General features: G+C 41.0%; 1 protein-coding gene across 1 annotated transcript in view; it reads left to right on the plus strand.

Moving 5' to 3' along the window:
- The window catches only part of Lemd3 (LEM domain containing 3), a gene marked incomplete at its 5' end in the record, with an annotated part of 49529 nt that overhangs the window by 19597 nt on the left and 16330 nt on the right, over positions 1 to 13602 (plus strand). The window contains 3 exons of the mRNA XM_028869605.2: positions 5585 to 5622; positions 8443 to 8509; positions 10858 to 10925. Of these exons, the coding sequence (XP_028725438.2) occupies positions 5585 to 5622; positions 8443 to 8509; positions 10858 to 10925 (173 nt within the window). The remainder of the gene's footprint in view (positions 1 to 5584; positions 5623 to 8442; positions 8510 to 10857; positions 10926 to 13602) is intronic.

Consider the following 13602-nt stretch of genomic DNA (forward strand, 5'->3'; position numbering starts at 1 on the left):
GCATACCTCCAACAGCAGTCTCCCAGCCGCATTTCCGTTGTTTTCAATGTGTTGAAGCCTAAAGAGATGAAAGTTTAATAACTCAAAATCAGAAAGTGCTACAGAAAAACGCTCTTTGTAGTTTTTTTTTTTTCCTTTTTCCTTTTTGTTGTTTGGTTGGATTTTGTTTTTTGGTTTTTCGAGACAAGAGTTTCTCTGTGTAGCCCTGGCTGTCTTGTAACTCACCTTGTAGACCAGGCTGGCCTCAAACTCAGAGAACCTCCTGCCTCTGCTGGGATTAAAGGTGTGCACCACCACTGCCCAGCTATTCTTTGCTTTTTAAACAAAGTAAAAAATACTTGAGTTTTGGTAGTTTTTATAAGGAGAAGTACATAGTTTTGTAGTTAGACATAAATAGATTTTAATTTTTTGTCTTGAATTCTGTTTACTAACATGTCTATCTCAAGGAAGTAGCCTAGCCTTTCATGGGTCAGTATCTCTGAACAGAATGTAGTAGTGCATTCCCTAAAACTGTGGTGTTGTATTAAATGAGGTACTTTGTATGTGTCAGCCAGGTTATTCCTGGTACAAGAGCTCTACCGTGTGATTCCTTTTACTCGAGAGAGGCTTGTACAGTGTCAGCATGAGTGGACCTTGGTGCTGTTAGTGAAGCTTTAGTCTAGGAGACTTAGGCCTTCAAACTTAAGTTCACCACGTCTGTAAGCACCAGTTTCTCCAGGATGTCAAGATAGCAAGAGGTTTTGTGGTCTTGTTGGGAAAGAACGAAGCACCAAATAGTTAACTGTCTGGTTGTAAAGATCCTGAGACTACCAGGGGTCTGAGATAGGAAAGTCCCAGTGAGTTACAGGACTTCCACACCTTCGTGTTGTGGCTGCAGACTGGACACTCAGGGGGTCTGAGATGAGGAAAGTCCCAGTGAGTTACAGGACTTCCACACCTTCGTGTGGCTGCAGACTGGACACTCGAGGCAGAAAGAAAGAAGAGGAGAGCAGACTATGAAAATTACCAGAAGCAAATGTCTAGAATTTTTCTGGGAAAAAACATCTTTCTGTGTTCTATAGTTTGCTTTAATTGCAGATACATAGACTAGAAAATGTCAGTGCACAGTGAAGCTAATTGTGTTGATCCAGAGAATGCTGGAGGAAAGCACTCAGGATGTATAACCTTGCTCTTTTTCAGGTCTGTGAGTAGATGTTTATTCACTATGCTTAGGACTCTGAATTACCCAGAAAGACTTGCTCCTTATTACATGAGCTAGATATGAAATGCTTCTAGTTTTCTGAAGTTTCTGTCTTTGAGTAAATAAAAAATGTTTAAGATCCTACTTGCTGACCCCCTTAAATCGTCTTACAACCCGACTTAAGTTTCTTACTATTTGCTGTCTGTTCCTCTGTAGAATATTCTGGCTGTCCTGGCTTCTTTCCATCCCAGGAGTAACATACCAGACATGTGACTACCTTCCAGCCTTTGTGTACTTGGCCGTTCTTTCTGCGTCTGACCTTCAAATTTCAGATAGTCGCATGGCGCGTTCCTCAGGTGTGTCTATTGAAATGCAGGCTGAGGGTGGCGTCCTCCGATTGTCTTACATAGAACAGCTTCTTTCCATCCCAGTCAAGTACTGCTGCCTTCCCCGGGACTTAGACCTGCCCGGCTCGAATGTGCTTTTAGCATTTACTTGTTCTTCGTTGTCTCTTAGAATCTGTGGAGGAGAAGTCCACAGGGCAGTGCGCTCCACTTGTGTCCACTTGACACAGGCCTAGACATACCTGGGAAGAGGGAATCTCAGTGAAGGGATTGCCTCTATCGGATTGTCCTGTGGGCACGTCTGTGGGCTCAGCTTCTTGCCTGCCCCCTGGAGCAGTGCCATCCTTGGGTAGGTGGGACTGGGCTGTGTATAAGAAAGGTAGCTTGAAGAAGCCAGGAAGCAGCGCTCCTTCCTTCATGATCTCGGTTGGCTTCCTAAACGATGGACTGTGACCTGTAAGCCAGATAAACCTCTCTTTTGGGTTGCTTTAGTCTTATTTCTCACAGCTACAGAGATTAAACTAGGACACATATATTGATTTATTCAGTGCCCATATTTACATTGTCTAGCATGTAATAGTCAAAGCACTTAGTAACCCACGTGGAGTTCTTTGGAAAGGTCATTAGTTTATTTGTTTAAGAATAGTACATACTCTGAAGTATACCAACTCATAGATGTGGTTGTAATTTATTCCTGGTTAGGAATTAAGAGTCATTGATTATACATAAAGCCCACAGATAACTGGTAAAGGAATTATTTGTTAAGGAATTATATTGAGGAGAACAACTCACTAACACAGGAGAAGGCAAATCCGCCGCAGAGTCCTGGAAGGTGAGAGCTGGTCCCGCTCTGCTTCCCCTGCCTGAGTCAGTTTCCACTGTCCAAGAATGTGCCAGAGAGAAGGGGCCCCACATACTGCTCTTCAGGATTTAAGCTGGCCAAGAGGCCACGCCCTAGCGGCTGGCTCCCCAAGGTCATAGGTTGAATAAATGCCCACTACAGGTTGATAAATGTTCAGCCTAAAAACTGGAAAAAGTTTACATTTAATGAAAGGTTTGACAAAACAGTGTTTTTGAAATTGGTAACAGAAGTTTGGAGAAGGGAAATAAAAACATGTCTTGTTAAATTTATAAGCTAAAATTTAGTTCTTTGTGGCAAAATGTGATAGGAAAATATTGGAAGGTTTTGAGGATCAAAATTAAACATTAGGAATTTGATTTGTAGTCATGAGTGCAGTTTAAAGGAAAGATAAGTCATCTAAGGATAGGTACAAGAAGAGTTTGATGAATCTGAAGTTTGCAATAACCTGAACCAGGAAGTAGAGAGGAAATGGCCAAACCAGGAGAATTTGAGAAAAAGCAGTGATGTGAGACTGTTGGGAGGCATAGGTAGAGTAGAAGGCAGGAAGTTTGGAGAGTGACTTCATGGCTGGCTGTGCCTGGGATGGCAGTGTGACTCTGGGGTACACAGGGCTGGCTGTGCCCTGGGATGGCAGTGTGACTCTGGGGTACACAGGGCTGGCTGTGCCCTGGGGTGGCTGTGTGACTCTGGGGTACACGGGTGGCTGTGTGACTCTGGGGTACACAGGGCCGGCTGTGCCCTGGGGTGGCAGTGTGACTCTGGGGTACACAGGGCTGGCTGTGCCCTGGGGTGGCCGTGTGACTCTGGGGTACACAGGGCTGGCTGTGCCCTGGGATGGCAGCATGACTCTGGGGTACACAGGGCTGGCTGTGCCCTGGGGTGGCAGTGTGACTGTGCTTGGCACGGTCACTGCTCTGGGGTACAGCTGCGAGCTGGAATCATCCCGTTCTCCTAGAGAAGAGGAGGCCAGCTGGACCAGTAATGGAGTTCTGCTGTCAGACACTCTTGAAATAGGGTCTTGTTTACAGTTGCTAGGTTTCTCCATACAGTTAAATAGGTCACTGTTGATAAGAAGGTTTGTGGGTTTTTAAACATGGTAATTCTTTTTCTCCTGAAAGACCTGACAGTTCCAATGAGGTGTATTGGTGTTTTAAAAATACTAAAATGGATTGAGGGGAGAAAGATGTGTGAACATACCTCTTTCATGAGCTTGAGGACTTATTGTTAAGAATTGCTGTGTTTGGATAGAGTTTCCCTTTCAGACTTAACCACAAGGCCATATTTTACTCTTAATTCAATTTAGCATGTGTCAATTGTTGGCATGACACACTGATCTAAGGGCAGACAGCGTCCCCTGCCTTTACATGTGCCAGTTCTCAGGGTTAGTCTGCAGCACAGATCTAGGCTGTGAAAGACAGCAGTAGTTTTCAACAGCCTGTACCTGTCACCCACCCTCCTGCCTGCCCGGTCCTCCTGACCCCTCCTCCCGCTTCCCTGTAATTTAACACTAGACTTTGACAACCCGGAGTAGCATGTGTACCCTGTGGATGTAGTGTGGTGGGTTTAGCTTAGGCAGCTGGAAGCCTTTCCCACACTCACTGCTTGGCTCCATTCATACAAATGGGACGAACACCTGGTTTCAGTTGAGAGGCTCCTGGAAGAGCAGCAGTCTGGTGACACACCACTCCTGATTTACATACCGTTCTGCCGGCACACACACACACACACACACACACACACACACACACACACACACACACACCACTTTCATCACAAGTAACTGGGAAACTACTGTAGCAGGGCTTTCTTCAAAGACTTTAGAACTTGTCTTTTCAGGGCTGCATGTTTTTTATGTTTAAAAACTTGTTTTTTTAGTATTACTTGACCAACTTATTTTAAGATTGATAAAACATTTTTGGTAGTGTATTGAGCTTTATTTCAAAGCGTTCAGATGTAACATTGACATTTAATGCTACTTGAAAGTAGTTTTGCAGCCCATGTGTTTTGATTTTTTAATTTAATATTTAAGATGTTACTTCTTTTTCCTACTCCTGTTTTGAGAACTTCTGGTTTTCTATCTTTCAAAAATACTTCTTTCCCACTGTCCCGACACCTTTTTTGTTGTATGGAGACAGACCATTTGGAAAATCTGGTAACTGCATGTACTTCCCTCCCACTGCATTTTAATTATACCTTGTCAACATGGTCTTGAACATGAACTTTCTTAGAATCAGGCAGTTCCTGGTTCCTATGGAACTTCCTGTTTTCTCGAATAAAAATAGAAAAGCACCTCAGAAAGGAAATCTGGTCAGTGTGAACGACTTTATGAGATCAGCTGGACTATATAAGCTGAATAAAGTGTGTAAAAGTCTTCAAGTGTCTGTGAACTTTGAATATTTTTGTATAGAATAAAATAGGTGATATGGGAAGAAGTTCTGAGTAATTGTGAGAGATGATATATATTTAGCATTGTAATCTGGCATTGTATTTTGGGGAGATTTTAGGTAGAGAAAAATAATATACATGGAATTACTATAAATTCCCTGTATAAAACTTGATTGTCGAATACTGACATCTAGTTGTCATCTCTTTGATCTGTCTGTTTTCTCCTTGCCATTTTTCTAGATGTTAGCGAAGAGTCAGAAGGTTGGTTGGTTTTCTTCTTGGTCGATGTTAGGAGTTTGAATCCCAATAGAATTACTTGGTGTTGAAGCAACACGTTAAGTTAGAAACATGATAGTAATGATAAATGGGTAGTATATATTGAGACTTAGTGGGTGATCGCCACAACTATGACAGGCATTTTACAGGGATTATCATCTGGTTTTGTCCTTGCCGCAGCTGTAGAAGGTGTGGGCCATTGTTACCTCCCCTTCATAGGAAGATTAGAGAGTGACCAGGTCAGGAAGTTAAGGAGGTATTGCTAAATACTCGTATGGAGATTTGAGTCACTGATTCATCATGGCACCAGAACTGGGGCTTTCGGTTGTGATGGAGAAAGACAATGAATTTCAAGTGAGGATGGCTAGCATAGTTAGTCATTCCTTTCCCAACTTTCTCCGTCCAGTTTGTTTACATTTGTTTGCATATGTGCTTTAGTTTAACCGTATATGCTGGCTTCTCAGGGTACGTGTGAGGAGGATTTAAATTCTTGAGTGATGCTAATAGTTCTCTTTTTTTCTTTCTTTTCCTTGATAGTAAAAAACCCCTTTGATGAAACATTTGGAAAAATACAAGTAAGTAAAAAATCATAATGCTTATAATTTATGTCATGCTTTAAGTGATGAAAAGATTAAAGTGACTATAAACTAAGAAAAGTAGCTTTATAAGGCCCTTTAGTTAGAAGCATTATGTTTTCTCATTCTGGGTATCCCTACCTAAAATATAACTAAGTCTGACCTAGAGCAACTCCTAAAACTGAAGTGTTTATTACTTTAAAAGATAACGGCCCCATCAAGTGGGCGTGGCATGCCACCCCTGACCTGGTTCTTATACTTAAAAGTATGCCTTGTTCCAGGTTGTCTGACGCCTTGGCAGGTGTTTTCTGCTGTCTTTCCTTTGTCTCTTTGGATCTTTGTTCTGTTGGCGTGTTGATCCATCAGGAAAGCAAAGGTTTAAAAGGAAGCAGCAAGGCTTTTGAAAGATTCTTCCTCAAAGGGGGATATAATAACTTAACCAAAATTTATTTACATCAAAGTATTTTTGCTTGCCATATTATAGACACTTTGGATACTTAGATATTTAAAGCTGATGTGTATATTATAGTACATAATTCTCTGCTAATTGTTTATTATAGGAACTGACCATTACATAGATCTGTATCAAAAGCTAATTGTTTTATTCAAGGTCATGTAATAAAGCACAGTCAGACCTGTAGAATATTATTTCAGACTGTTAGGAGTGGAGCTTTGGAATAATTCTGTTCAGTGTATTCTGTAGTGAAGACATTTGTTTGCAATGCATTTGACAACTGAGTCTTAAAAATGTGATAGTGTCATAAATGAGTACAGTGGAGTCATGGAACTTTGGAAATACAAAACTATTTTCTTTAGTCATTTGTAGTATCACAGAGTTGGTTTAAGAATCTTGGGTTTCAGCCCCAACTTTTACTTTTTGGTGTTTGAATTATTGTATGTTTCTTTTTTTCTTTTCTTTCCTTTTTTTTTTTTCTTTTTTCCTTTTTTCTTTTTTTTTGTGAGATAGAGTCTTGTTATATAGCCCAACCTGGTCTTAGATTTGCTATTCTCCTGTCTTGGTCTCCTTGTCCTGGGATTACAGGTATAAACCACTATGCTCTGCACTTTAGACTTTGGGTTTTTAATTTTGTGTGAAGATAGGAATTGCCTTGATTCATGACATAAAGATGAAGTCAGCAGAGGATGATATGGCAAAAAGCTTAGAAGCACGCAGTCACCTGGAGGGACGACTCCTTTGTCGTGAGACATCACCCGAGGACATGGGGTGGGAATATGGAGCCTTTTGAGAATTTGTTTCTTCCTGCCGTCACTGATCAAATTATGTTCTCAGTGTGCAAACTTGTTTTCTTTGTTTCCTGGACATGGATGAAGGGACAGAAGGATAGGTGGGTTTCCTGTCTCTAGACACGTGCATGTCACATTCTGTACCTTCTCCGTGGGTATGTTCATCCAGAAATCCTGTTCTGTCGGGCTCTTCAGGCAAAAGGAAGTCATAAAGACAGCCCCCTGGTACTCATAACCTGATCTTCTCGGGGTTACTCATCTCATCTTCCTCATCACTTACTCTGCTTATCTTAGTTGCAGTTGTTCTTAAATTTGGATATCATTGGGTAAACTACTTGATAGATTACGTAGACCATGCCACGTTGACTCCAGATCATTTCTACCTTCTGGTCAGTAGTTCTCCAGTCGCACACAAGTCTGTCTTAGACTTTGCTCCTGGATTTTCAGAATAAAGGCAAACTCTTTCTTCCTGTCTAGGGTTCTGTGGCAGCTGATTCCGAGCTGCTTCTCCTTCCTTTGCTTCTGTCTATGGGAGAACTGTAACCAGTGCTTCCACGCTGCTTCTCTGCCTGCGCTTGTGCTGTGCCCTCTACCTGGAGTGATGCTCCAGTCTTCTCTTCCTGTCTGCCCAGCGCGAACGCTCTGTCCACAGATGGGCTTTCGCTTAGCCCTGTTAGCACTGCCCTTGGCAGCTCTAATGGGACACCGCATGGTGGCGGTCATGTTCTTGGGACTAGGAGTTCATTGTGTCTCACTTGACTGCTTCACATTAATGGTTGGTAACTGTACAGGGTCGTCTTGAAGTCTAGGCCAGGGTTATCATGTCAGAGTGACAGTCCACGCTCCTGCAGTCCCATGTGATTGAGTGAGATTAAAACAGACTACCGAGAGTGGCTCGGCAAGCATGCGGCCTGAGTCTGAACATGCCAGGTGGAAGGAGGGAAGCAGTTCCTGTTACTTGTTCTCTGGTGTACATGGGGTGTGTCCATGTGTGTGCAACCCATGTGTGTACACAAATGAAATCAGTCACTCCAGCACACAAGTAAACTGGATGGAAGACAGACAAGAACAGTCTATATATATATATATATATATAAGAATTGGAAGGATTGCTGTGATGACTAGGGGCTTTAATGTGTGAGATCCTTCTTTGTAATTTCTTTTTACTAAGATGTTCTATTTTTAATTATGTGTCTCTGTGTGTGTCTGTATGTGCACATAAGTACTGGTGCCTGCTGAGGTCAGAGACAGCAATTCCTCTGGCACTGGAGTTACAAAAGGCTGTAAGCTGCCTCATGTGGGTGCTGGGATTGAACTCTGGCCCCCTGGAAGAAAAACTCTTAAATCACTGAGCCACCTCTCCAGCCCCCTGGGTCAACTTAATAGTCCTCAAGAAAGTAAAATACTTAGTAGTGATAATTTGTGGTAAGATTCCTTAAAATATAGTAGCTATTGTTTCCATATGGATTTGTCTCTCAGATTATGTAGCTTTAACTAACTTGATTTCCTTTTTTAAATAATTATAGACATTTTTTTCTTGGAATTGGAATTTATAATAACTTTTTTTAATTTTAGGAAAGTGAAAAAAATCTTCTGATGAGCACATTATACAAACTTCATGATCGATTGGCCCAGCTTGCAGGTATTATTTTAGTCTTCATTGTCTCCCAAACCATTTCTAAAGTTATCTGTGTGTGTGTGCATGCTCCGTCAGTAGACGTAGGCTCGCCTTAGTGCAGACTTGTATTTATTCAACAGTCTTCTTTAGAGGTTTTTACAAGAAACTCATACAGATGTAATCGAGGCAGTTTTTCTGCTTGCCATATATATTAAATGTAATTTGTATATTGTGTAAATAGTAACAAGTTCTGAAGGCTTAAGTAGTTGCATTGGATAAGCAGTGGTTAATGAAAATCTTGGGTAGATACAGAGGTATAGATTTTCTTTTGGTGATTATGCGGTTGTTTTTCTGTAGTTACTGTAAATGCAGTATTCTATCTTTAGTTGGCTCTTCTCATACTGCTCTTGTTAGGTCTAGGTATCAACACACCCGCAGTCTGAATAATTTAATGAAAGTAATTAAATGAGTCCTTACTAAGTTTGATACTGGCAAGCAGTATCTGGAAAACTACTGTAGCATATCTGCTTGTCCAATTCAGTATATAGATTTTTAACATTTTATGTATGATCTGAAAGAAGTGGCTTTGGATTCCTTCTTATAAGCAGCACAGGAAAGATAAAAGCAGAGCCTTCCAGCCTCTGCAGGAGCAGACTGCTGTGTGCAAGTGAGGTCTCTGGCAGAAGTCTAGGGACAGGTGTGGTGACTCCTCGTTAAATGGAAGTACTTAAGATCCTGAGGTTTGTTTCCTCTGTCTTATCTATCTTGCTCTTTGAGTCCAAAGTTTTGCTTGTTTTTTTAGGTTTGTAATTCTGTGTACATCATTAAATGCTTTCTTTGTACTGATTGATTTGCCTTTGTTCATATACTACAGCTAGTGACATTTATTTGGTATGCTTTAGCACTTGGGAGTAGGTTGCCTATATTCCATAGCTAAGAAATCTTAATGTTGCTGACTTAAGCCTGGATGACTCTCAGTAGCAATTTTATAAAGTATGGCCTGTGGTTTACTAAATCAGCACACAAGGGCTGCTTTTGAAGATGTAGATTTCCTTCCCCAGAGTGGCTTTTGGCAAGTTTTTTCCCATATAGTGCCCATAGTAAATATTTTAGGCTGGCTTTGTGGACTAGACGGCCTCTGTCACTACTGCTTTATTTTGCTACTGTAGCATGCAAGTAACCGTAAATAGTATATTAATCAATTAGCTTGACTATATATATATCCATCCCAGTGAAACGTCATTTATAAATAGCAGCAGCAGGCCACATTTGGCCCTGGGCTGTCTTTTTCTGACTTGTGTTCTGGATCTGTGGAATCTGAGTCTCTGAGAAAGCACTGTAAAGTTTAAAGATGTGTTTGTCCAGCAGATAACTCTCCTCTTATCTAACTACCACCAGTACAGCCTGGATCCCGGAGCAAACTCCTAAGGGAGAACATACTTTCCCTATGGAAAGATTGGGCAGGAGTGCACTTTAGTTATTAGAACTTGATGTTGTTTGGCTTTTTTTTTTTTTTTTTTTTGAGAAAGGGTTTCTCTGGCTGTCCTGGAATTCACTCTGTAGACCAGACTGGCCTCCAACTCAGATCTGTGTGCTGCTGCCTCCTGAGTGCTGGGATTAAGGGCGTGTGCCACCACATCCAGCTTATATTTTTTTGGCTGAAGAAGGTATTTTTAAACTACTTGAAAATAATAGGGCAGCAAAAACATAAAACTGAATTTTAGTATGAAGAAAAATATCTCTAATAACCACATGTAGTCTGGAAAAATGCTTTGAATTCTCTTCAGTTATTTTAAAGAAGAAAGTGATTTTCTCTAACTTTTATAACACACCCCTTTATACAAACGAAGGCATAGGTTCCTAGGTAGAAATGTCGGCCTAGTTTCACCATTGATCTGTGTTAAGTGATTTTCAGGGTGTCGCTCCTGCCAGTGATGAGCTTGGCTGTCCTCTGAAAGCAGGCGTGTCTTAGTGCGCTTCTGAGTTCAGACTCACTGACTCTGGGGGTTGGTTATTAGCTTTACGAAGTGGTGTATAGGTTAGCAAAGAGAATTTTCTGGATGTTGAAATGACAGCCTTCAGAGTGACACTGTGCCTCTGTTGCCTACAGTTCAGAACAGAGAGGAAGGTGTTCTTAAGTAGACCAAAGTTCATTTAAAAGTAGTGCTTCACTTGAAGGCAGTTGTTTGCATTAGATGCTGCTGGATTGTTCTAGAAAACATAAGTAATGTTCATCAGTCTTCACTGATTATATACATACATATATATGATTTTCTATATAAAATGGTGTCATTTGTAAAATATTTTAAATTCTACCTCTTTCTTTTTTTTAATATTGTACTTACTCCACATCAATATGCCCATCTTTTCAGGAGATCATGAATGCGGCAGTTCCAGTCAAAGGATGCTTTCCGTCCAGGAGGCAGCTGCGTATTTAAAAGTAAGCAGTGAATCAGAACTGTAGCCGGATCCTTCAAGTTTCTAGATCTGTACCACTACCAGAAGTATTAAGCACCTGATTACTTTAATTGTGCTGCTTAAGGCGCGGTTGTTATCTCTTTCTATAACGCGTTTCCATACCTGCGTTCAGTCCTGTGTCACCCTGCATTCAGGTTTGTCTCTTCTTCCTGTTACTGTACCTGAGTGCGTCTCACCCTTGCAGTGCTGCGACCCTTAATACAGTGCCGCATGGTGTGGGGACCCCAGCCAGAACATGATTTTCGTTGCTACTTCATCACTGAAATCTTGTTACTGTTATGAATTATGATGTAAATGTCTGTTTCCTGATGGTCTGGGGGGTTGTGACTCACAAGTTGAGAACCACTGATCTATTCACTTGTACATTTGTTTACATATATACATGCATTGTTGGCTAGGTTCCTGGTAAGAGAGAACGTGGGCTTTTCTGTTATTGTGGCTATAAAGCTGATAAGTGTATTTATGTCTAAGGATTTAAAGCTAATTGTTTCTCTAGTTCTACTTCTGCCATGGATTTGACAAAACAATGTCATGATTGCTTTTGGTGAGTAAGTGCATAAAATAGATTTGATACTGTGAGTGTAATTGATGTAAAGCTCTGAAGCCTCATTCTGAATACCTATTTTAACTGTAGAAGTTGAGTTGTAAAGACTTTGTATATGGTTAATTTTGGCGTGATGTTTTTATTATTTGCAAAGGTTTTTTTTTTTGTTCTAATAATAAAGTTTATAAAATTACCAAAAGCAGTCTTACTGTCTAGTATCATGTAAGCAGATATAATGAAAGAAAGTTGGAAGTTTTTAGTGTTTTAGAAACTGTGTATAAGGAAATGCACATAAATGTGTAAAGAGCATGGATACTACTAACTAGGCACTGTGATGTACGCCGGTGCTCAGAGCTGCTTGGTAGGCTGGAGCAGGGGAATTGCTTGGAACCCAGGTGTTGAGGACAGCCTGGGCAGCTTAGTGGGACCCTGTCTTAAGAGAACAGAAGGGGAGAGGGACATTTAGACAGAATTAAGACAGGCGGGAAAGCAGGCAAGAAAGCAAGTGAGCAGCTAGTCATTTGTTTCTGGTCTGCCTAGATCAGCTTCATCCCAGGACTAAGACGACGCGTAGGTGAGTTTTCTGAGCTGTTACAAGTCATCCCTGGAACTAGTTGAAAAATACTAGAAGGTTATAGATGGAAAATGCCGTTATGATTTGTGAGAGGGAAAAATGGAATTTAAAGATCATACTGGAAAGTTTTCTGGCGGTCCACTTCCACGCAGATAACCCCATAAAGATGCGAATGCTTGCAAACTGAAGTGGGATCTAGCTTGCAGGTGGCTGTGTGGGTTCAGTGTGAACAAGTGTCCTTTCTCCTTCATACCCCCCCACCCCCCGTCAAATATCATGGTTTTCAAAAGTAACACGAATTCTTTGCTAGTAATATTTTAAGTGTGTGTACGGTACAGTGTGGTGGCTGTATCCACGTTGTTATGTATCCAGTCTCTAGTAGGACATTTCATTTTATATGACTGAAACCCTGTGCTCCATTGCACAGTAGTCACCTGTTGTCCTCTTAAATTCTGACAGCCACTGACTGTTCTGTTTTCTGATGATCTTTGTCTGGGTGTTGGGTCCATCCGTGAAAGCTGGGCCTAGTTGCTGTCTCCTGTCAACTAGTAGGTTGCTGTTTCTCCCTTCGGTTCTGCCATTACCTCCTTCGTAGATGTGAGTCATCCCATGTCTGTATGTCAGTCTAACTGCTGTGTTGTCTAAGTGGATTGAGCGCTCGTCAGGATAGGATGTTCTGCCTCGTCTCGGTTTTGTTAAAACGGTCCCCATGTTCCTTAGTTGGCCATTTGCATGGAATCTCTTTCTCTCATTTATCCTTCTCAGCCTGTGTGTATGCCCTTAGATCTGACGTGGGATGCTCCTCATTCATTTAGTCTCCAGTGTGTCGATGAGGTTGCTTCCATTTTCACCTGACGTCCATTGCTGATGGGAGGCACTGGGCTTTGGTTGTTTTTTGTGGTCACTGGAAAGTGTGGAAACTCTGTATGGAAAACTTGTTTCCCTCTCCTGCATTCTCTTGTGTAAGCTTTGTGTAGTGAAATGCTTTCATTGCTTTTGCATTGATTGTCCTTTATCTTTTAATGGTATCAGTGCCGTAGAGTGTGTCCTTTAGATTGTATGTCCCTTAATATTTATAGCTTTTCAACATCCTTACAGCTTTGAAGACATGGTTTTTTTTTTTTTTTAATTTGTTTGCTGTAGTTTGAAGTGATTCGTGCATAGCTCCCCATTACAGTGCTCTGTATTTGTTTTATGTGTACCTTTGTAAGTGGGCTTTATACTTACATGCTTTTATGTTGCTACTTGCATCTTTCTTTTAATATTAGATGCTTTTTGGCTTTTCTTGTAAGGTTATATTAATAGTATTGAACTTTGCAACCTTTTATGGGAAATATGGTTTTTGAAGGTTAGTTTTCAGGATATGATATTCCTAGTTGACAGGGAATTTTTTCTTCCTCTTTCAGCACTTTGTATACTCATCTTACTTCTTTCAAGATTTCTGCCCCCCCAAATCTGTTGATTGCATAGGTAGGTTCCCTATGCAATGAGTAGCTTTTTATCTTCTTTCAATTTTTCTTT

This window comes from Peromyscus leucopus, chromosome 18 (assembly GCF_004664715.2).
Source record: "Peromyscus leucopus breed LL Stock chromosome 18, UCI_PerLeu_2.1, whole genome shotgun sequence".
Lineage (NCBI taxonomy): Eukaryota > Metazoa > Chordata > Mammalia > Rodentia > Cricetidae > Peromyscus > Peromyscus leucopus.